Genomic DNA, 23,610 nt, shown 5'->3' with positions numbered 1-23,610 from the left:
TTTCACGTCCTTTCTTTGTTCTCATCTTCATTTGATTGCTTTGACATTTAGATGAATGGAGGAATTACCGTCCTCTCATTGGGCGAGAGACGTTGATGTGTCATACCAGCATGACTTTACCCTAAATGACCACCAGGTGTCTCTCATGAGCCATAACATTTTATTTTGGGATTCTGCAGACTCTCAAATCAAATCAAACTTTATTTGTCACATGTGCCGAATACAACAAGTGTAGACCTTACAGTGAAATGATTACTTACAAGACCTTAACCAACAGTGCAGTTCAAGAAAGAGTTAAAAAAAAAAAAAATATTTACCAAGTAAACTAGAGTAAAAAATAATAAAAAGTAACATAATAAAATAACAATAATGAGGCTATATAAAGGGGGGGTGCGGGACCGAGTCAGCATGCGGGGGTACAGGTTAGTCGAGGTAATTTGTACATGTAGGTAGGGGTGAAGTGACTATGCATAGATCTCATCTTTGGATTCATGATGATGGTCAACATATTGAATCCTTTTCATATTTTCAATACGCTACAGCGTGACAAGACGTCAGGGGATATGCTACAGCATGATGACATCAGGGGTTATGCTACAGCATGATGACATCAGGGGTTATGCTACAGCGTGACAAGACGTCAGGGGATATGCTACAGCGTGACAAGACGTCAGGGGATATGCTACAGCGTGACAAGACGTCAGGGGTTATGCTACAGCGTGACAAGACGTCAGGGGTTATGCTTCAGCATGATGACATCAGTGGTTATGCTACAGCGTGACAAGACGTCAGGGGTTATGCTTCAGCATGATGACATCAGTGGTTATGCTACAGCGTGACAAGACGTCAGGGTTATGCTACAGCGTGACAAGATGTCAGGGGTTATGCTACAGCGTGACAAGACGTCAGGGGATATGCTACAGCGTGACAAGACGTCAGGGGTTATGCTACAGCGTGACAAGACGTCAGGGGTTATGCTACAGCGTGACAAGACGTCAGGGGTTATGCTTCAGCATGATGACATCAGTGGTTATGCTACAGCGTGACAAGACGTCAGGGTTATGCTACAGCGTGACAAGACGTCAGGGGTTATGCTACAGCGTGACAAGACGTCAGGGGATATGCTACATCGTGACAAGACGTCAGGGGTTATGCTACAGCGTGACAAGACGTCAGGGGATATGCTACAGCGTGACAAGACGTCAGGGGTTATGCTACAGCGTGACGTCAGGGGATATGCTACAGCGTGACGTCGGGGGATATGCTACAGCATGATGACATCAGGGGTTATGCTACAGCGTGACAAGACGTCAGGGGATATGCTACAGCGTGACAAGACGTCAGGGGATATGCTACAGCGTGACAAGACGTCAGGGGTTATGCTACAGCGTGACAAGACGTCAGGGGATATGCTACAGCGTGACAAGACGTCAGGGGTTATGCTACAGCATGATGACATCAGGGGTTATGCTACAGCGTGACAAGACGTCAGGGTTATGCTACAGCGTGACAAGACGTCAGGGGTTATGCTACAGCGTGACAAGACGTCAGGGGATATGCTACAGCGTGACAAGACGTCAGGGGTTATGCTACAGCGTGACAAGACGTCAGGGGATATGCTACAGCGTGACAAGACGTCAGGGGATATGCTACAGCGTGACAAGACGTCAGGGGATATGCTACAGCATGATGACATCAGGGGTTATGCTACAGCGTGACAAGACATCAGGGGTTATGCTACAGCATGACAAGACGTCAGGGGTTATGCTACAGCGTGACAAGACGTCAGGGGTTATGCTACAGCGTGACGTCAGGGGATATGCTACAGCGTGACAAGACGTCAGGGGATATGCTACAGCGTGACAAGACATCAGGGGATATGCTACAGCATGATGACGTCAGGGGTTATGTTACAGCGTGACAAGACATCAGGGGTTATGCTACAGCGTGACAAGACGTCAGGGGTTATGCTTCAGCGTGACAAGACGTCAGGGGATATGCTACAGCATGATGACATCAGGGGTTATGCTACAGCGTGACAAGACGTCAGGGGATATGCTACAGCGTGACAAGACGTCAGGGGTTATGCTACAGCGTGACAAGACGTCAGGGGATATGCTACAGCGTGACAAGACGTCAGGGGATATGCTACAGCCTGACAAGACATCAGGGGATATGCTACAGCGTGACAAGACGTCAGGGGATATGCTACAGCGTGACAAGACGTCAGGGGATATGCTACAGCGTGACAAGACGTCAGGGGTTATGCTACAGCGTGACGTCAGGGGATATGCTACAGCGTGACAAGACGTCAGGGGATATGCTACAGCATGATGACATCAGGGGTTATGCTACAGCGTGACAAGACGTCAGGGGATATGCTACAGCGTGACAAGACGTCAGGGGTTATGCTACAGCGTGACAAGATATCAGGGGTTATGCTACAGCGTGACAAGACGTCAGGGGATATGCTACAGCGTGACAAGATATCAGGGGTTATGCTACAGCGTGACAAGACGTGTGTTTGGGAAAAAGTGAGGTCAATCTATGATTGGTTTAATTTGCAACCAATTTTTTGTACCTAAATGGTAATAGTACCCACATGAAAAAAAGACTACAATTTACTACAGAATACTACAGTACTATAGAATTACATAGTATACTGTAGAATACTATACTTCACACAATTATCCCTTGGTCATGTGTAGTACTTACTATAGAATATTGTAATATATTGTAGAATACTACAATACATACTACAGTATTATCCTTAAAAAACATTGGGAGTAAATACTACAGTAATGTCAGCAAAAACACTACAGAAAAAACTACAGTATACTACAATCCGCTAAACAGTACATTAATTACTACAGTATATACTACAGTTTTCTTTTAGTACAGTATGTTATACTATAGTATGCTATTTTATACTACAGTATACTACAGTACATGTTACAGTAAAGTCCACAAAAACACTACAGTGAATACTATAGTATTTATACCATAGTATACCTACATGCACAGTACATTTTACCTCAAGTACCTCGATTAACCCGTGCCTTATCTATGTTTTCCTTAACACTTATTGTTTGTTAAGGCCTTGTAAGTAAGCATTTCACTGTGAGGTCTACTACACCTGTTGTATTCAGCATTTCACTGTAAGGTCTACTACACCTGTTGTATTCAGCATTTCACTGTAAGGTCTACTACACCTGTTGTATTCAGCATTTCACTGTGAGGTCTACTACACCTGTTGTATTCAGCATTTCACTGTAAGGTCTACTACACCTGTTGTATTCAGCATTTCACTGTGAGGTCTACTACACCTGTTGTATTCAGCATTTCACTGTAAGGTCTACTACACCTGTTGTATTCAGCATTTCACTGTAAGGTCTACTACACCTGTTGTATTCAGCATTTCACTGTGAGGTCTACTACACCTGTTGTATTCAGCATTTCACTGTAAGGTCTACTACACCTGTTGTATTCAGCATTTCACTGTGAGGTCTACTACACCTGTTGTATTCAGCATTTCACTGTGAGGTCTACTACATCTGTTGTATTCAGCATTTCACTGTAAGGTCTACTACACCTGTTGTATTCAGCATTTCACGGTAAGGTCTACTACACCTGTTGTATTCAGCATTTCACTGTGAGGTCTACTACACGTGTTGTATTCAGCATTTCACTGTAAGGTCTACTACACCTGTTGTATTCAGCATTTCACTGTGAGGTCTACTACACCTGTTGTATTCAGCATTTCACTGTACCGTCTACACCTGTTGTATTCAGCATTTCACTGTGAGGTCTACTACACCTGTTGTATTCGGCACATGTGAAAAATAAAGTTGGATTTGATTTGACTATAGTATTTTCCCCCTGTGGGTAGCCTCTAAAGCAGCTCTGTCTATTGATTGAGAATGAATATTGTTTCAGATGGAAAGTCATTTAGCCGTGTGTTCCAAGCAGGGTTTGTTGTCCAACAATAATGTATCTTCAATGGAGGATCGTGAGATAATATACAGGGCGTTCAGAAAGTATTCAGACCCCTTTACTTTTTACACATTACGTTACGTTACAGCCTTTTTCTAAAATGGATTAAATAAAACTGTCAACACCATGGGGTGATGAGAGAGAGACTAGTCCTTCAGTTTGGGACATCTGGATACCATGTGGTGATGAGAGGGACTAGTCCTTCAGTTTGGGACATCTGGATACCATGTGGTGATGAGAGAGGGACTAGTCCTTCAGTTTGGGACATCTGGATACCATGTGGTGATGAGAGAGACTAGTCCTTCAGTTTGGGACATCTGGATACCATGTGGTGATGAGAGAGACTAGTCCTTCAGTTTGGGACATCTGGATACCATGTGGTGATGAGAGAGACTAGTCCTTCAGTTTGGGACATCTGAATACCATGTGGTGATGAGAGAGACTAGTCCTTCAGTTTGGGACACCTGGATACCATGTGGTGATGACAGAGAGACTAGTCCTTCAGTTTGGGACATCTGGATACCATGTGGTGATGAGAGAGGGACTAGTCCTTCAGTTTGGGACATCTGGATACCATGTGGTGATGACAGAGAGACTAGTCCTTCAGTTTGGGACATCTGGATACCATGTGGTGATGAGAGAGGGACTAGTCCTTCAGTTTGGGACATCTGGATACCATGTGGTGATGAGAGACTAGTCGTTTGGGACATCTGGATACCATGTGGTGATGAGAGAGAGACTAGTCCTTCAGTTTGGGACATCTGGATACCATGTGGTGATGAGAGAGACTAGTCCTTCAGTTTGGGACATCTGGATACCATGTGGTGATGAGAGGGACTAGTCCTTCAGTTTGGGACATCTGGATACCATGTGGTGATGAGAGAGGGACTAGTCCTTCATTTTGGGACATCTGGATACCATGTGGTGATGAGAGAGAGACTAGTCCTTCAGTTTGGGACACCTGGATACCATGTGGTGATGACAGAGAGACTTGTCCTTCAGTTTGGGACATCTGGATACCATGTGGTGATGAGAGAGGGACTAGTCCTTCAGTTTGGGACATCTGGATACCATGTGGTGATGAGAGACTAGTCGTTTGGGACATCTGGATACCATGTGGTGATGAGAGAGAGACTAGTCCTTCAGTTTGGGACATCTGGATACCATGTGGTGATGAGAGAGACTAGTCCTTCATTTTGGGACATCTGGACACCATGGGGTGATGAGAGAGAGACTAGTCCTTCATTTTGGGACATCTGGACACCATGTGGTGATGAGAGAGACTAGTCCTTCAGTTTGGGACATCTGGACACCATGTGGTGATGACAGAGAGACTAGTCCTTCAGTTTGGGACATCTGGATACCACGTGGTGATGAGAGAGAGACTAGTCCTTCAGTTTGGGACATCTGGATACCATGTGGTGATGACAGAGAGACTAGTCCTTCAGTTTGGGACATCTGGATACCATGTGGTGATGAGAGAGGGACTAGTCCTTCAGTTTGGGACATCTGGATACCATGTGGTGATGAGAGAGACTAGTCCTTCAGTTTGGGACATCTGGATACCATGTGGTGATGAGAGAGGGACTAGTCCTTCAGTTTGGGACATCTGGATACCATGTGGTGATGAGAGAGACTAGTCCTTCATTTTGGGACATCTGGACACCATGTGGTGATGAGAGACTAGTCCTTCAGTTTGGGACATCTGGACACCATGTGGTGATGAGAGAGACTAGTCCTTCAGTTTGGGACATCTGGATACCATGTGGTGATGAGAGACTAGTCCTTCAGTTTGGGACATCTGGATACCATGTGGTGATGAGAGAGAGACTAGTCATAGACGAGGTCAGAAGCTTGAGAAGGTAGGCTCCCTGCCTCGGGGTTGTAGATGAGGTCAGAAGCTGGAGAAGGTAGACTGTCTGCCTCGGCGTTACAAACGAGGTCAGAAGCTGGGGAAGGTAGGCTGCCTGCCTCGGGGTACACAAACAACACCAGTCCTCTCACCCATACCTACAAGTCATCACTGGGGCTCCCGAGTGGCGCAGCGGTCTAAGGCCCTGCATCTCAGTGCAGGAGGCGTCACTACAGTCCTTATTTCAAATCCAGGCTGTATCACATCCAGCCATGATTGGAAGTCCCATAGGGAGGCACACAATTGGACCAGCATTGTTCAGGTTTTGGCAGAGTAGCCCGTTATTGTAAATAAGAATTTGTTCTGAACTGACTTGTATCGTTAAATAAAGGTTCAATGGAAAAAGTCAAGTGGGAAGAAAAAATCAGCAAGTTGACAGCAATGCAGTAGTTTGTCCACATGGGGGAGGCAACAGATAACCAAACTGAAAGTGTGAGAGGCGTGTGAATGGCCCATGTGTGAAGTGAACTTGGTTTTTGAGATGCTTGGTGGTGCTTTTGTGTATTTCTGATTATGTGTAGGTCTATCTATGTTAATATGTGTGCTTCTAATGGGTTTAAGTCGCAATCTATTGAATTAACAATGAATCACATTTTCTACCATGAAGAATATTTTTTGTCAAACTAATTTTCTCATCAAATCTGTTTGTGTTTCGGACTCAAACCAGAATGCTAATTTGAACCACAAACATTACTTGATAATATAATCCATCCACAGTCTATAATGACAACCCTTCAACACAACATCCAGAAGAGCCGAGGACTTCCTGTCCTGATATCAGTTTATTACAGAGAACCATACAATTCAGTAGTTATGAATGAAGCTACTCTGACTCATTGTGGGGCTCTCCATATCCACAAGGGCCTATCATCTAGTCTAGTGTACTGGTGTGAGGGGCTCTTTCAACCCAATACCCTAGTAGACTGTGGCCCATAAACCCCCTCACCCCATCCAGAAGGAAGGCTACCTCATCTCCTCATCTCTGAAGAGACTCTCTGCTAATAACCAGTCGTTGTGTGTTGTTGAGATCTGAGATGGACCAGTCAGACGTCTGTCGGTGAAACCTCCTGACGGTGGGCTGATGATGCTCTGAGTACCACCGGAGGTCCTAGAGTGGAATGGTGTGTCTCAGACCAGCTCTTCATACCACAGCGTGTCTCAGACCAGCTCTTCACACCACAGTGTCTCAGACCAGCTCTTCATGCCACAGTGTGTCTCAGACCAGCTCTTCATACCACAGTGTGTCTCAGACCAGCTCTTCACACCACAGTGTCTCAGACCAGCTCTTCATACCACAGTGTGTTTCAGACCAGCTCTTCATACCACAGTGTGTTTCAGACCAGCTCTTCATACCACAGTGTGTTTCAAACCAGCTCTTCATACCACAGTGTTTCAGACCAGCTCTTCATACCACAGTGTGTCTCAGACCAGCCTCTTCATACCACAGTGTGTTTCAGACCAGCTCTTCATACCACAGTGTGTCTCAGAACAGTTCTCCATACCACAGTGTGCCTCAGACCAGCTCTTCATACCACAGTGTGTTTCAGACCAGCTCTTTATACCACAGTGTGTCTCAGACCAGCTCTTCATACCACGGTGTCTCAGACCAGCTCTTCATACAACAGTGTGTCTCAGACCAGCTCTTCATACCACAGTGTGTCTCAGACCAGCTCTTCATACAACAGTGTGTCTCAGACCAGCTCTTCATACCACAGTGTGTCTCAGACCAGCTCTTCATACCACAGTGTCTCAGACCAGCTCTTTATACCACAGTGTGTCTCAGACCAGCTCTTCATACCACAGTGTCTCGGACCAGCTCTTCATACCACAGTGTGTCTCAGACCAGCTCTTCATACCACAGTGTGTCTCAGACCAGCTCTTCATACCACAGTGTCTCGGACCAGCTCTTCATACCACAGTGTGTCTCAGACCAGCTCTTCATACCACAGTGTCTCAGACCAGCTCTTCATACCACAGTGTGTCTCAGACCAGCTCTTCATACCACAGTGTCTCAGACCAGCTCTTCATACCACAGTGTGTCTCAGACCAGCTCTTCATACCACAGTGTGTCTCAGACCAGCTCTTCATACAACAGTGTGTCTCAGACCAGCTCTTTATACCACAGTGTCTCAGACCAGCTCTTCATACCACAGTGTGTCTCAGACCAGCTCTTCATACCACAGTGTCTCGGACCAGCTCTTCATACCACAGTGAGTCTCAGACCAGCTCTTCATACCACAGTGTGTCTCAGACCAGCTCTTCATACCACAGTATGTCTCAGACCAGCTCTTCATATCACAGTGTGTCTCAGACCAGCTCTTCATACCACAGTGTCTCAGACCAGCTCTTCATACCACAGTGTGTCTCAGACCAGCTCTTCATACCACAGTGTGTCTCAGACCAGCTCTTCATACCACAGTGTGTTTCAGACCAGCTCTTCATACCACAGTGTCTCAGACCAGCTCTTCATACCACAGTGTCTCGGACTAGCTCTTCATACCACAGTGTGTCTCAGACCAGCTCTTCATACCACAGTGTCTCAGACCAGACCGTAGAGCGTGGAGCGTGGAGCGTGGAGCGTGGAGCGAGCTCACCCCCCTGGACGTTGTGTGCTGAAGGTTGTACTCCTTCCTTCTCATACGTTTTCTAATCACAAACAATGAGTTCTTCTTCGATGTGCTGGTGCAATGAGTAAGACGGCTAAGCCGGGTTCGGGGTGGAGATCATGTCCCCAGTCATGTGGTTATGGCATTTCTCTGAAAGATTCTCACCATCGATTTGTAGTTTGTCTCGGCTTGGAGCAGACAGCCGTCGCTCCAACCAGTCCGTACTGCATACAAACTCCCTGGAAAGATGTGTGGCATTCTTGAGGAAGCTTGGAATTACCGATGGCAACTATGTGGTGTCTTCCTGGCCGTGGGGTATGTGGTGTCTGCCTGGGTGTGGGGTATGTGGTGTCTGCCTGGCCGTGGGGTATGTGGTGTCTGCCTGGGTGTGGGGTATGTGGTGTCTGCCTGGGCGTGGGGTATGTGGTGTCTGCCTGGGTGTGGGGTATGTGGTGTCTGCCTGGGCGTGGGGTATGTGGTGTCTGCCTGGGTGTGGAGTATGTGGTGTCTGCCTGGGTGTGGGGTATGTGGTGTCTGCCTGGGCGTGGGGTATGTGGTGTCTGCCTGGGTGTGGGGTGTGTGGTGTCTGCCTGGACGTGGGGTATGTGGTGTCTGCCTGGGCGTGAGGTATGTGGTGTCTGCCTGGGTGTGGGGTATGTGGTGTCTGCCTGGGTGTGGGGTATGTGGTGTCTGCCTGGGCGTGGGGTATGTGGTGTCTGCCTGGGTGTGGGGTATGTGGTGTCTGCCTGGGTGTGGGGTATGTGGTGTCTGCCTGGGCGTGGGGTATGTGGTGTCTGCCTGGGTGTGGGGTGTGTGGTGTCTGCCTGGACGTGGGGTATGTGGTGTCTGCCTGGGCGTGGGGTATGTGGTGTCTGCCTGGGTGTGGGGTATGTGGTGTCTGCCTGGGTGTGGGGTATGTGGTGTCTGCCTGGGCGTGGGGTATGTGGTGTCTGCCTGGGTGTGGGGTATGTGGTGTCTGCCTGGGTGTGGGGTATGTGGTGTCTGCCTGGGCGTGGGGTATGTGGTGTCTGCCTGGGTGTGGGGTATGTGGTGTCTGCATGGGTGTGGGGTATGTGGTGTCTGCCTGGGCGTGGGGTATGTGGTAGCTGCCTGGGTGTGGGGTGTGTGGTGTCTGCCTGGACGTGGGGTATGTGGTGTCTGCCTGGGCGTGGGGTATGTGGTGTCTGCCTGGGTGTGGGGTATGTGGTGTCTGCCTGGGTGTGGGGTATGTGGTGTCTGCCTGGGCGTGGGGTATGTGGTGTCTGCCTGGGTGTGGGGTATGTGGTGTCTGCCTGGGTGTGGGGTATGTGGTGTCTGCCTGGGTGTGGGGTATGTGGTGTCTGCCTGGGCGTGGGTTATGTGGTGTCTGCCTGGGTGTGGGGTATGTGGTGTCTGCCTGGGCGTGGGTTATGTGGTGTCTGCCTGGGCGTGGGGTATGTGGTGTCTGCCTGGGCGTGGGGTATGTGGTGTCTGCCTGGGCGTGGGGTATGTGGTGTCTGCCTGGACGTGGGGTATGTGGTGTCTGCCTGGGCGTGGGGTATGTGGTGTCTGCCTGGGTGTGGGGTATGTGGTGTCTGCCTGGGCGTGGGGTATGTGGTGTCTGCCTGGGCGTGGGGTATGTGGTGTCTGCCTGGGCGTGGGGTATGTGGTGTCTGCCTGGGCGTGGGGTATGTGGTGTCTGCCTGGGCGTGGGGTATGTGGTGTCTGCCTGGGCGTGGGGTATGTGGTGTCTGCCTGGGCGTGGGGTATGTGGTGTCTGCCTGGGCGTGGGGTATGTGGTGTCTGCCTGGGCGTGGGGTATGTGGTGTCTGCCTGGGTGTGGGGTATGTGGTGTCTGCCTGGGCGTGGGGTATGTGGTGTCTGCCTGGGCGTGGGGTATGTGGTGTCTGCCTGGGCTTGGGGTATGTGGTGGTAAAAGTGTTGTCTCCTGTATGTGAGTTCGATGAAAAGTGTTCCTTCTCCATGTTAAGACACACGGTTGTCAAGAGTGGTGTAAATGGAAGAAGAACCAATCTCTCCCAGCCCACAAGGTGGCGTCCCACCCCTTCAAATGGCACTTCATTGGAGTCTTGCTGTCTGCCCCAACCAATGGCACTCATGCGAACAGCACTATACAGAACAGTACTGTACACTGTAGAGAACAACACCATACACTATAGAGAACAACATTATACACTGAAGAGAACAACACTATACATTGTAGAGATCAACACTATACACTATAGAGAACAACACTATACACTACAGAGAACAACACTGTAGAGAACAACACTATACACTGTAGAGAACAACACTCTACACTGTAGAGAACAACACCATACACTATAGAGAACAACATTATACACTGAAGAGAACAACACTATACATTGTAGAGATCAACACTATACACTATAGAGAACAACACTATACACTATAGAGAACAACACTGTAGAGAACAACACTATACACTGTAGAGAACAACACTATACACTGTAGAGAACAACACTATACACTGTAGAGAACAACACTATACACTATAGAGAACAACACTATACACTATAGAGAACAACACTATACACTATAGAGAACAACACTATACACTATAGAGAACAACACTATACACTGTAGAGAACAACACTATACACTGTAGAGAACAACACTATTCACTGTAGAGAACAACACTATACACTGTAGAGAACAACACTATACACTATAGAGAACAACACTGTAGAGAACAACACTATACACTATAGAGAACAACACTGTAGAGAACAACACTATACACTGTAGAGAACAACACTATACACTGTAGAGAACAACACTATACACTATAGAGAACAACACTGTAGAGAACAACCCTATACACTGTAGAGAACAACACTGTAGAGAACAACCCTGTAGAGAACAACACTATTCACTGTAGAGAACAACACTATACACTATAGAGAACAACACTGTAGAGAACAACCCTATACACTGTAGAGAACAACACTGTAGAGAACAACCCTGTAGAGAACAAACCTATACCCTGTAGAGAACAACACTATTCACTGTAGAGAACAACACTGTAGAGAACAACACTGTAGAGAACAACCCTATACACTGTAGAGAACAACACTGTAGAGAACAACCCTGTAGAGAACAACACTATTCACTGTAGAGAACAACACTATACACCTTAGAGAACAACACTATACACTGTAGAGAACAACACTATACACTATAGAGAACAACACTATACACTATAGAGAACAACACTATACACTGTAGAGAACAACACTATACTATAGAGAACAACACTATTCACTGTAGAGAACAACACTATACACTATAGAGATCAACACTATACTGTAGAGAACAACACTATACACTGTAGAGAACAACACTGTAGAGAACAACACTATACACTGTAGAGAACAACACTATACACTGTAGAGAACAACACTGTAGAGAACAACACTATACACTGTAGAGAACAACACTATACACTGTAGAGAACAACACTGTAGAGAACAACACTATACACTGTAGAGAACAACACTATACACTATAGAGATCAACACTATACTGTAGAGAACAACACTATTCACTGTAGAGAACAACACTATACTATAGAGAACAACACTATACACCTTAGAGAACAACACTATACACTGTAGAGAACAACACTATGCACTGTAGAGAACAACACTATACACTATAGAGAACAACACTATTCAATTTAGAGAACAACACTATACACCGTAGAGAACAAAACTATTCACTGTAGAGAACAACACTATTCACTGTAGAGAACAACACTATACACTGTAGAGAACAACACTATACACTGTAGAGAACAACACTATACACAATAGAGAACAACACTATTCACTGTAGAGAACAACCCTGTAGAGAACAACACTATTCACTGTAGAGAACAACACTATACACCTTAGAGAACAACACTATACACTGTAGAGAACAACACTATACACTATAGAGAACAACACTATACACTATAGAGAACAACACTATACACTGTAGAGAACAACACTATACTATAGAGAACAACACTATTCACTGTAGAGAACAACACTATACACTATAGAGATCAACACTATACTGTAGAGAACAACACTATACACTGTAGAGAACAACACTGTAGAGAACAACACTATACACTGTAGAGAACAACACTATACACTGTAGAGAACAACACTGTAGAGAACAACACTATACACTGTAGAGAACAACACTGTAGAGAACAACACTATACACTGTAGAGAACAACACTATACACTATAGAGATCAACACTATACTGTAGAGAACAACACTATTCACTGTAGAGAACAACACTATACTATAGAGAACAACACTATACACCTTAGAGAACAACACTATACACTGTAGAGAACAACACTATGCACTGTAGAGAACAACACTATACACTATAGAGAACAACACTATTCACTGTAGAGAACAACACTATACACTGTAGAGAACAACACTATACTGTAGAGAACAACACTATACACTGTAGAGAATAACACTATACTGTAGAGGTCAACACTATACTGTAGAGAACAACACTATACACTATAGAGAACAACCCTATACACTATAGAGAACAACCCTATACACTATAGAGAACAACACTATACACTGTAGAGAACAACACCATACACTGTAGAGAACACACTATACACTATAGAGAATAACACTATACACTATAGAGAACAACACTATACACTATAGAGAACAACACTATACACTGTAGTGAACAACACTATACACTATAGAGAACAACACTATACACTATAGAGAACAACACTATACACTGTAGAGAACAACACTATACACTGTAGAGAACAACACTATACACTGTAGAGAATAACTCTATACACTATAGAGAACAACACTATACACTATAGAGAACAACACTATACACTGTAGAGAACAACACTATACACTATAGAGATCAACACTGTAGGGAACAACACTATACACTATAGAGAATAACACTATACACTATAGAGAACAACACTATACACTATAGAGAATAACACTATACACTATAGAGAATAACACTCTACACTGTAGAGAACAACACTATACACTGTAGAGAACAACACTGTAGAGAACAACACTATACACTATAGAGAACAACACTATACACTGTAGAGAACAACACTATTCACTGTAGAGAACAACACTGTAGGGAACAACACTATACACTATAGAGAACAACACTATACACTGTAGAGAACAACACTGTAGGGAACAACACTATACACTATAGAGAATAACACTATACACTATAGAGAACAACACTATACACTATAGAGAATAACACTCTACTCAGTAGAGAATAACACTATACACTATAGAGAACAACACTATACACTATAGAGAACAACACTCTACACTGTAGAGAACAACACTATACACTATAGAGAACAACACTGTAGAGAACAACACTGTAGAGAACAACACTATACACTATAGAGAACAACACTGTAGAGAACAACACTATACACTGTAGAGAACAACACTATACACTATAGAGAACAACACTGTAGAGAACAACCCTATACACTGTAGAGAACAACACTATACACTATAGAGAACAACACTGTAGAGAACAACACTATACACTATAGAGAACAACACTGTAGAGAACAACACTATACACTATAGAGAACAACACTGTAGAGAACAACACTATACACTATAGAGAACAGCACTGTAGAGAACAACACTATACGCTATAGAGAACAACACTATACACTGTAGAGAACAACACTGTAGAGAACAACACTATACACTATAGAGAACAACACTGTAGAGAACAACACTATACACTATAGAGAACAACACTATACACTGTAGAGAACAACACTATAGAGAACAACACTATACACTGTAGAGATCAACACTATACACTGTAGAGAACAACACTGTAGAGAACAACACTATGCACTATAGAGAACAACACTGTAGAGAACAACACTATACACTATAGAGAACAACACTGTAGAGAACAACACTATACACTATAGAGAACAACACTGTAGAGAACAACACTATACACTATAGAGAACAACACTATACACTGTAGAGAACAACACTGTAGAGAACAACACTATACACTATAGAGAACAACACTGTAGAGAACAACACTATACACTATAGAGAACAACACTGTAGAGAACAACACTATACACTATAGAGAACAACACTACACACTATAGAGAACAACACTATTCCGGCACAGCCAGAAAAGGACTAGCCACCCCACATAGCCTGGTTCCTCTCTAGGTTTCTTCCTAGGTTTTGGTAACAGAGGGACCTTCCTTTGGTTGAGGATCAATCCATTCTTTCATGGAACAACTCCCCCTTTCATAAAGTAACTCAGATCGGCCCGAACAGCAGATGAATTTGCCCACTTTCCCTGCTGAGATGTCTGTGGTGGAATGATCACTCATATCAGAGACATAGGTGTGTGTGTGTGTGTGTGTGTGTGTGTGTGTGTGTGTGTGTGTGTGTGTGTGTGTGTGTGTGTGTGTGTGTGTGTGTGTGTGTGTGTGTGAGTGTGTGAGTGTGAGAGAGAGATGAATGGGACTTTCAACCACACGACCCAATGGTTTCCACATCACTGGGTCTGGTCTGGGTTTGATGATTGAGCTGATAGATAACAGATGGTTGACAACTTTTACTTGTAGCGAATATCGATGTAAGTGAAACAAACAACAACCAATCAGACATTGTCCATCCTTGATTTATTCACTCAAGGGACCCCAACAACCAATCAGACATTGTCCATCCTTGATTTATTCACTCAAGGGACCCCAACAACCAATCAGACATTGTCCATCCTTGATTTATTCACACAAGGGACCCCAACAACCAAACAGCAGTGGGTTGCTGATTGAAGGTTTGCATGAGTTGGCAAGAGTCTGATGATGTGGAGGATGGCCCTCCGTTACCAAGAGCCTGATGATGTTGAGGATGGCCCTCCGTTACCAAGAGTCTAATGATTTGGAGGATGGCCCTCCGTTACCAAGAGTCTAATGATGTTGAGGATGGCCCTCCGTTACCAAGAGCCTGATGATGTTGAGGATGGCCCTTCGTTACCAAGAGTCTAATGATTTGGAGGATGGCCCTCCGTTACCAAGAGTCTAATGATGTTGAGGATGGCCCTCCGTTACGAAGAGCCTGATGATGTTGAGGATGGCCCTTCGTTACCAAGAGCCTGATGATGTTGAGGATGGCCCTTCGTTACCAAGAGCCTGATGATGTTGAGGATGGCCCTTCGTTACCAAAAGCCTGAGGAAGGCCCTTCGTTACCAAGAGCCTGATGATGTTGAGGATGGCCCTTCGTTACCAAGAGCCTGATGATGTTGAGGATGGCCCTTCGTTACCAAGAGCCTGATGATGTTGAGGATGGCCCTTCGTTACCAAAAGCCTGAGGATGGCCCTCCGTTACCAAGAGCCTGATGATGTTGAGGATGGCCCTTCGTTACCAAGAGCCTGAGGATGGCCCTCTGTTACCAAGAGCCTGATGATGTTGAGGATGGCCCTCCGTTACCAAGAGCCTGATGATGTTGAGGATGGCCCTCTGTTACCAAGAGCCTGAGGATGGCCCTCTGTTGCCAAGAGCCTGAGGATAGCCCTCCGTTACCAAGAGCCTGAGGATGGCCCTCCGTTACCAAGAGTCTGATGATGGCCCTCCATTACCAAAAGCCTGAGGATGGCCCTCCGTTACCAAGAGCCTGATGATGTTGAGGATGGCCCTTCGTTACCAAAAGCCTGAGGATGGCCCTCCGTCACCATGGTCTTCATGTTGGTTTGATATCAACCTGTCATCATTCCCTGTTGGTAGTTGTTTTTCTCATGATTCTAAAGTGACTCATAAAAGAGAAGTTATATTAAGCTCCATGATCAGTGTGAGCCAACACCTTGACATCAACTATGTACCCTTTGACCTATGAGTAGTCTGTTAACATGGTTTCACATCCCTGTTTAGAGACGCTGCTGGATTCCACATCACGTCATCTACCCCACACTCGACCCCCGTGACAACGAACCACTCTCCTCACGGCCAGTGACTTGGCTGTGAGGATATTACCCCCCAGACAAGTCTCTCACGTAGAGTAGTTGACTTGTGGCCACCCCCCATGATGCCGAGCTGCAACCCAGAACACCCAGCGTGAGTTCACTTCCCCTCTGTGGTGTTCTACTGAAGAGACTCTTCAGGAAGTCGTCACCACTGAAAAAATGTGAGGAGGACCATAAATATTAAACCAAAATACTATATAACACATATACTGTACAGCGTATTGTATCTCATTCAATCAGAATACTATATAACACATATACTGTACAGTGTATTGTATCTCATTCAATCAGAATACTATATAACACATATACTGTACAGTGTATTGTATCTCATTAAATCAGAATACTATATAACACATATACTGTACAGTGTCTCATTCAATCAGAATACTATATAACACATATACTGTATTGTCTCATTCAATCAGAATACTATATAACACATATACTGTACAGTGTCTCATTCAATCAGAATACTATATAACACATATACTGTATTGTCTCATTCAATCAGAATACTATATAACACATATACTGTACAGTGTCTCATTCAATCAGAATACTAGATAACACATATACTGTACAGTGTATTGTATCTTAGTGGGGATGATGTGGATGAGATCACTTCCATTTCTGGAACCTGGTTTTCAAAGAACTTCTGTGATTGTAAACATGCTGTTGTTGACTTGTGAGAGAAGTGAAACGAAGAGTCAATGTGGCCCAGTTGACAGTGAGACTGATACAGCTGTAGCTTCTGGTTCCTAATACAGGGTCAATGTGGCCCAGTTGATAGTGAGACTGATACAGCTGTAGCTTCTGGTTCCTAATACAGGGTCAATGTGGCCCAGTTGACAGTGAGACTGATACAGCTGTAGCTTCTGGTTCCTAATACAGGGTCAATGTGGCCCAGTTGATAGTGAGACTGATACAGCTGTAGCTTCTGGCTCCTGCTACAGGGTCAATGTGGCCCAGTTGACAGTGAGACTGATACAGCTGTAGCTTCTGGTTCCTGCTACAGGAGCAATGTGGCCCAGTTGACAGTGAGACTGATACAGCTGTAGCTTCTGGTTCCTACTACAGGATCAATGTGGCCCAGTTGACAGTGAGACTGATACAGCTGTAGCTTCTGGTTCCTGCTACAGGGTCAATGTGGCCCAGTTGACAGTGAGACTGATACAGCTGTAGCTTCTGGTTCCTGCTACAGGGTCAATGTGGCCCAGGTGACAGTGAGACTGATACAGCTGTAGCTTCTGGTTCCTGCTACAGGAGCAATGTGGCCCAGTTGACAGTGAGACTGATACAGCTGTAGCTTCTGGTTCCTACTACAGGATCAATGTGGCCCAGTTGATAGTGAGACTGATACAGCTGTAACTTCTGGTTCCTGCTACAGGGTCAATGTGGCCCAGTTGATAGTGAGACTGATACAGCTGTAGCTTCTGGTTCCTACTACAGGATCAATGTGGCCCAGTTGATAGTGAGACTGATACAGCTGTAGCTTCTGGTTCCTGCTACAGGGTCAATGTGGCCCAGTTGATAGTGAGACTGATACAGCTGTAGCTTCTGGTTCCTGCTACAGGATCAATGTGGCCCAGTTGACAGTGAGACTGATACAGCTGTAGCTTCTGGTTCCTGCTACAGGGTCAATGTGGCCCAGTTGACAGTGAGACTGATACAGCTGTAGCTTCTGGTTCCTGCTACAGGGTCAATGTGGCCCAGTTGACAGTGAGACTGATACAGCTGTAGCTTCTGGTTCCTGCTACAGGGTCAATGTGGCCCAGTTGACAGTGAGACTGATACAGCTGTAGCTTCTGGTTCCTGCTACAGGGTCAATGTGGCCCAGTTGACAGTGAGACTGATACAGCTGTAGCTTCTGGTTCCTGCTACAGATCATTCTGTTTACTATGCCCAAGTCATGCTTACTGTCTAAGAAGTAAGGAAAAATTCCCCGCTCCTTCCCCATCAGAATCCTGAGAAAGCAGTCCTTAGTCATATCTATTCTTATATTAACCTTGTGAGACCCAATGTTGCAAGAATGTAAGGTCTCCTGAATTGCATCCTGTACAGGTCCTAAACTGAAACGTCAACCCACTACATAACGTGTCTCCTTCGACCCAGATGTATCTCTAGTGTGTGTTCTGTGTCAGTAGGATTCTTGTGGCATCAGTAGTCTCTGAAACAGAACCCTGTCCAACTGTGAGCCCACGCCGGTTCCCTACACAATAATATTGTGTAAGGCCTTCATACAAGTACATTGCTTGAAATATATTTTTCTGTGTTGTCTAAGATATAGTGGTTAGGGTAGAAAAAAAAGAAATGAAGAAATAGTGATGATTTAATTAACACATTTATTTGCAGACAACTACGAAACCATAAAGTTATAAAGTGATTGAAGAGTAACTTTTAATTACTGAACACATTGTAAATGGAAGATGATACGGAATGCAGCAGCAGTGATATGTCGTATTATAACAAAGCACCTTTTCCATCGATTTCTTTGGTTTAGCTGACGATTTCCAGATGGTAAGAAATGACTGTCTCTACCACATTTCTTTCCAATTCAGTCATGTTTCTTCAATAAAGTCGAGTATGCCCCTGTAGACCTACTGGCCTTGCAGTCCTGGAGGAACTAATACGAGTTCTTTATTCAGCTTCATCACATTGTTCTAGAAATACAGAATCATCTCCTCCATCCACACAACATAGGAAATGTTAGTCTACATCACATCCACCATGCTGACCCTCAACACGGGCCCCTCAGGGGTCTACAACACATCCACCACGCTGACCCTCAGGGGTCTACAACACATCCACCACGCTGACCCTCAACACGGGCTCCTCAGGGGTCTACATCACATCCACCACGCTGACCCTCAACACGGGCTCCTCAGGGGTCTACATCACATCCACCACGCTGACCCTAAACACGGGCCCCTCAGGGGTCTACAACACATCCACCGTGCTGACCCTCAACACGGGGCCCGTCAGGGGTCTAAAACACATCCACCGTGCTGACCCTCAACACGGGCTCCTCAGGGGTCTACAACACATCCACCATGCTGACCCTCAACACGGGCTCCTCAGGGGTCTACAACACATCCACAATGCTGACCCTCAACACGGGCCCCTCAGGGGTCAACAACACATCCACCATGCTCACCCTCAACACGGGCTCCTCAGGGGTCTACAACACATCCACCATGCTGACCCTCAACACGGGCCCCTCCAGGGTCTACAACACATCCACCTTGCTGACCCTCAACACGGGCCCCTCAGGGGTCTACATCACATCCACTGTGCTGACCCTCAACACGGGCCCCTCGGGGGTCTACAACACATCCACCACGCTGACCGTCAACACGGGCCCCTCAGTGGTCTACATCATATCCACCATGCTGACCCTCAACACGGGGCCCCTCAGGGGTCTACAACACATCCACCACGCTGACCCTCAACACGGGCTCCTCAGGGGTCTACAACACATCCACCGTGCTGACCCTCAACACGGGGCCCCTCAGGGGTCTACAACACATCCACCACGCTGACCCTCAACACGGGCTCCTCAGGGGTCTACAACACATCCACCGTGCTGACCCTCAACACGGGGCCCCTCAGGGGTCTACAACACATCCACCGTGCTGACCCTCAACACGGGCCCCTCATGGGTCTACAATACATCCACCGTGCTGACCCTCAACACGGGCCCGTCAGGGGTCAACAACACATCCACCGTGCTGACCCTCAACACAGGCCCCTCAGGAGTCTACAACACATCCACCATGCTGAGCCTCAACACGGGCCCCTCCAGGGTCTACAACACATCCAACGTGCTGACCCTCAACACGGGGCCCCTCAGGGGTCTACAACACATCCACCGTGCTGACCCTCAATACGGGCCCTCAGGGATCTACAACACATCCACCATGCTGACACTCAACACAACACATCCCCCGTGCTGACCCTCAACACGGGGCCCTCAGGGGTCTACAACACATCCACCGTGCTGACCCTCAATACGGGCCCTCAGGGATCTACAACACATCCACCATGCTGACCCTCAACACAACACATCCCCCGTGCTGACCCTCAACACGGGGCCCTCAGGGGTCTACAACACATCCACCGTACTGACCCTCAACACGGGCCCCTCAGGGGTCTACAAAACAGCCACCGTGCTGACCCTCAACACGGGCCCGTCAGGGGTCTACAACACATCCACCGTGCTGACCCTCAACACGGGCCCCTCAGGGGTCTACAACACATCCACCATGCTGACCCTCAACACGGGCCCCTCCAGGGTCTACAACACATCCACCTTGCTGACCCTCAACACGGGCCCCTCAGGGGTCTACATCACATCCACCGTGCTGACCCTCAACACGGGCCCCTCAGGGGTCTACAACACATCCACCACGCTGACCCTCAACACGGGCTCTTCAGGGGTCTACAACACATCCACCGTGCTGACCCTCAACATGGGGCCCCTCAGGGGTCTACAACACATCCACCGTGCTGACCCTCAACACGGGCCCCTCAGGGGTCTACAACACATCCACCATGCTGACCCTCAACACGGGCCCCTCCAGGGTCTACAACACATCCACCTTGCTGACCCTCAACACGGGCCCCTCAGGGGTCTACATCACATCCACCGTGCTGACCCTCAACACGGGGCCCCTCAGGGGTCTACAACACATCCACCACGCTGACCCTCAACACGGGCTCTTCAGGGGTCCATAACACATCCACGGTGCTGACCCTCAACACGGGCCCTCAGGGATCTACAACACATCCACCATGCTGACCCTCAACACGGGGCCCCTCAGGGGTCTACAACACATCCACCACGCTGACCCTCAACACGGGCCCCTCAGGGGTCTACAACACATCCACCGTGCTGACCCTCAACATGGGCCCCTCAGGGGTCTACAACACATCCACCACGCTGACCCTCAACACGGGCCCCTCAGGGGTCTACAACACATCCACCGTGCTGACCCTCAACACGGGCCCCTCAGGGGTCTACAACACATCCACCACGCTGACCCTCAACACGGGCCCCTCAGGGGTCTACAACACATCCACCGTGCTGACCCTCAACACGGGCTCCTCAGGGGTCTACAACACATCCACCGTGCTGACCCTCAACACGGGGCCCCTCAGGGGTCTACAACACATCCACCGTGCTGACCCTCAACACGGGCCCCTCAGGGGTCTACAATACATCCACCGTGCTGACCCTCAACACGGGCCCGTCAGGGGTCAACAACACATCCACCGTGCTGACCCTCAACACAGGCCCCTCAGGGGTCTACAACACATCCACCATGCTGACCCTCAACACGGGCCCCTCCAGGGTCTACAACACATCCACCGTGCTGACCCTCAACACGGGGCCCCTCAGGGGTCTACAACACATCCACCGTGCTGACCCTCAACACGTGGCCCCTCAGGGGTCTACAACACATCCACCGTGCTGACCCTCAATACGGGCCCTCAGGGATCTACAACACATCCACCATGCTGACCCTCAACACGGGGCCCTCAGGGGTCTACAACACATCCACTGTGCTGACCCTCAACACGGGGCCCCTCAGGGGTCTACAACACATCCACCGTGCTGACCCTCAACACGGGCCCCTCAGGGGTCCATAACACATCCACCGTGCTGACCCTCAACACGGGCCCCTCCAGGGTCTACAACACATCCACCTTGCTGACCCTCAACACGGGCCCCTCAGGGGTCTACATCACATCCACCGTGCTGACCCTCAACACGGGCCCCTCGGGGGTCTACAACACATCCACCGTGCTGACCCTCAACACGGGGCTCATCAGGGGTCTACAACACATCCACCACGCTGACCCTCAACACGGGCTCCTCAGGGGTCTACAACACATCCATCGTGCTGACCCTCAACACGGGGCCCCTCAGGGGTCTACAACACATCCACCACGCTGACCCTCAACACGGGCTCCTCAGGGGTCTACAACACATCCACCGTGCTGACCCTTAACACGGGGCCCCTCAGGGGTCTACAACACATCCACCGTTCTGACCCTCAACACGGGCCCCTCAGGGGTCCATAACAGATCCACGGTGCTGACCCTCAACACGGGGCCCTCAGGGGTCTACAACACATCCACCGTGCTGACCCTCAACACGGGGCCCTCAGGGATCTACAACACATCCACCATGCTGACCCTCAACACGGGGCCCTCAGGGGTCTACATCACATCCACCATGCTGACCCTCAACACGGGGCCACTCAGGGGTCTACAACACATCCACTGTGCTGACCCTCAACACGGGGCCCCTCAGGGGTCTACAACACATCCACCGTGCTGACCCTCAACACGGGCCCCTCAGGGGTCCATAACACATCCACCGTGCTGACCCTCAACACGGGCCCTCAGGGGTCTACAACACATCCACCATGCTGACCCTCAACACGGGCCCTCAGGGGTCTACAACACATCCACCATGCTGACCCTCAACACGGGGCCCCTCAGGGGTCTACATCACATCCACCGTGCTGACCCTCAACACGGGCTCCTCAGGGGTCTACAACACATCCACTATGCTGACCCTCAACACGGGCCCCTCAGGGGTCCACAACACATCCACCATGCTGACCCTCAACACGGGCTCCTCAGGGGTCTACAACACATCCACCGTGCTGACCCTCAACACGGGCCCCTCAGGGGTCTACATCACATCCACGGTGCAGACCCTCAACACGGGGCCCCTCAGGGGTCTACAACACATCCACCGTGCTGACCCTCAACACAGGCTCCTCAGGGGTCTATAACACATCCACCATGCTGACCCTCAACACAGGCTCCTCAGGGGTCTACAACACATCCACCACGCTGACCCTCAACACGGGCCCCTCAGGGGTCTACAACACATCCACCGTGCTGACCCTCAACACAGGCTCCTCAGGGGTCTACAACACATCCACCACGCTGACCCTCAACACGGGCCCCTCAGGGGTCTACAACACATCCACCATGCTGAC

General features: G+C 47.9%; 1 protein-coding gene across 1 annotated transcript; it reads left to right on the top strand.

Annotated features, from left to right (window-relative positions):
• The first annotated feature begins 2,025 nt into the window (after positions 1-2,025).
• Positions 2,026-23,400, top strand: LOC139381330 (uncharacterized). The gene is made up of 15 exons (XM_071124781.1): positions 2,026-2,275; positions 19,384-19,626; positions 19,673-20,011; positions 20,204-20,540; positions 20,616-20,783; positions 20,886-21,019; positions 21,222-21,320; positions 21,366-21,416; positions 21,752-21,886; positions 21,993-22,187; positions 22,234-22,417; positions 22,524-22,573; positions 22,621-22,912; positions 23,006-23,151; positions 23,246-23,400. The coding sequence occupies exons 1-15, from the start codon at positions 2,026-2,028 to the stop codon at positions 23,398-23,400; spliced, it is 2,778 nt and encodes a 925-aa protein (XP_070980882.1).
• Positions 23,401-23,610: the final 210 nt, after the last annotated feature.

Source organism: Oncorhynchus clarkii, chromosome 23 (assembly GCF_045791955.1).
Source record: "Oncorhynchus clarkii lewisi isolate Uvic-CL-2024 chromosome 23, UVic_Ocla_1.0, whole genome shotgun sequence".
In the NCBI taxonomy this organism is placed as follows: domain Eukaryota; kingdom Metazoa; phylum Chordata; class Actinopteri; order Salmoniformes; family Salmonidae; genus Oncorhynchus; species Oncorhynchus clarkii.
Note: the sequence above shows the minus strand (reverse complement) of the source record. Positions and strands in the feature narration are given on the sequence as shown.

Coding starts and splice junctions, on each gene's coding strand:
- LOC139381330 (XM_071124781.1), top strand. CDS start 2,026: ATGCTACAGCGTGACAAGACGTCAGGGGATATGCTACAGCGTGACAAG. Junction 21,020..21,221: donor CACGCTGACCCTCAACACGG/GCTCTTCAGGGG, acceptor CGGGCCCCTCAG/GGGTCTACATCACATCCACC. Junction 21,417..21,751: donor CAACACGGGGCCCCTCAGGG/GTCTACAACACA, acceptor GGGGCCCCTCAG/GGGTCTACAACACATCCACC.